General features: G+C 45.6%; 1 protein-coding gene across 1 annotated transcript in view; it reads right to left on the bottom strand.

Annotated features, from left to right (window-relative positions):
• Positions 1 to 1,185, bottom strand: part of smarca2 (SWI/SNF related, matrix associated, actin dependent regulator of chromatin, subfamily a, member 2) — a gene marked incomplete in the record, with an annotated part of 51,607 nt that overhangs the window by 7,851 nt on the left and 42,571 nt on the right. The window contains 1 exon segment of the mRNA XM_037680855.1: positions 531 to 754. Coding sequence (XP_037536783.1) covers positions 531 to 754 — 224 coding nt within the window.

Genomic DNA, 1,185 nt, shown 5'->3' with positions numbered 1-1,185 from the left:
TTTCATGTTGCTGCTGATCTGTTTCATGTTGCTGCTGATCTGTTTCAATGTTGATGTGTTTATGCGTGCTCATCTACTTACACGGACACGTGTTCATGTTTGTGCTGCTGTTCGACGTGATGTTTTTATGTTATGAGTGCTTAGTGTATATTTAGTTGATGTTTTTCTTAGTTCATATCTTAGATGTTATTACTGTTTTTCTTTTACATTTTATTGTTGGATGTGACTGGGACCCTGTGTACATATATTCGCTCCACCACATGTACCACATGAGGTGCGAATGACAAAGAATCTCTGACTCTCTAACTTTATCTCCCAGTTGTTCGACCTGTGCTGTTCCTCTGATGATCTCATTCCTAATCTTCTTCAGCCTTGTCATTCCTAAGGAGAACCTCAACATCTTCATTTCTGACATTGTCAGAGACAGTTCTGTCTCCTGTCTTTTTGTCTCTAATCAAACATAGCTGGTCCCACCACTGTTTAAAAATGAACAAACTAAAATGCAGCAGCCGTTAGCTGACATAACTTACCCGTCTCTGTAGTTGATCACGGTGTCGATGATGGTGTTCATCTGCTTGGTGAGCTTCGGGGGATTGGGGGACAGCTTCTCCGCCGGCGGACGTCCACGTCTTTTCTTGGCCTTCATGCCTGTGATGTCCCGACTCGACGAGTCTTTGCCCTGACGTCGTTTGCGTTTGCGTTTTTTCAGGCGGATCTCCTCCTCCATCTCCTCCAGGTTTCCATCCTCAATGGCCTGCAGGTTCCAGAGGTCAGAGCAGAGGTGAGGCCAGTGCTGTAGCGCACCGATGCTACATCACTCATCAGTTACAATGCACCGATGCTAGATCAGTCATCAAAGTTACAGCACCCCAATGCTACATCAGTCATCAGTTAAAGCACACCATGCTAAATCAATCATCTGTTACAGCGCACCGATGCTACATCAGTCAGAGTTACAGCGCCCCAATGTTACATCAGTCATCAGTTACAGCGCACCGATGCTACATCAGTCATCAGTTACAGCCCACCGATGCTACATTAGTCACAGCCCACCGATGCTACATCAGTCATCAGAGTTACAGCGTACCAATGCTACATCAGTCATCAGTTAAAGCACACCATGCTAAATCAATCATCTGTTACAGCGCACCGATGCTACATCAGTCATCAGTTACAGCGCACCGA

This window comes from Nematolebias whitei, chromosome 8 (assembly GCF_014905685.2).
Source record: "Nematolebias whitei isolate Nwh7 chromosome 8, NemWhi1, whole genome shotgun sequence".
In the NCBI taxonomy this organism is placed as follows: Eukaryota; Metazoa; Chordata; class Actinopteri; order Cyprinodontiformes; family Rivulidae; genus Nematolebias; species Nematolebias whitei.
Note: the sequence above shows the minus strand (reverse complement) of the source record. Positions and strands in the feature narration are given on the sequence as shown.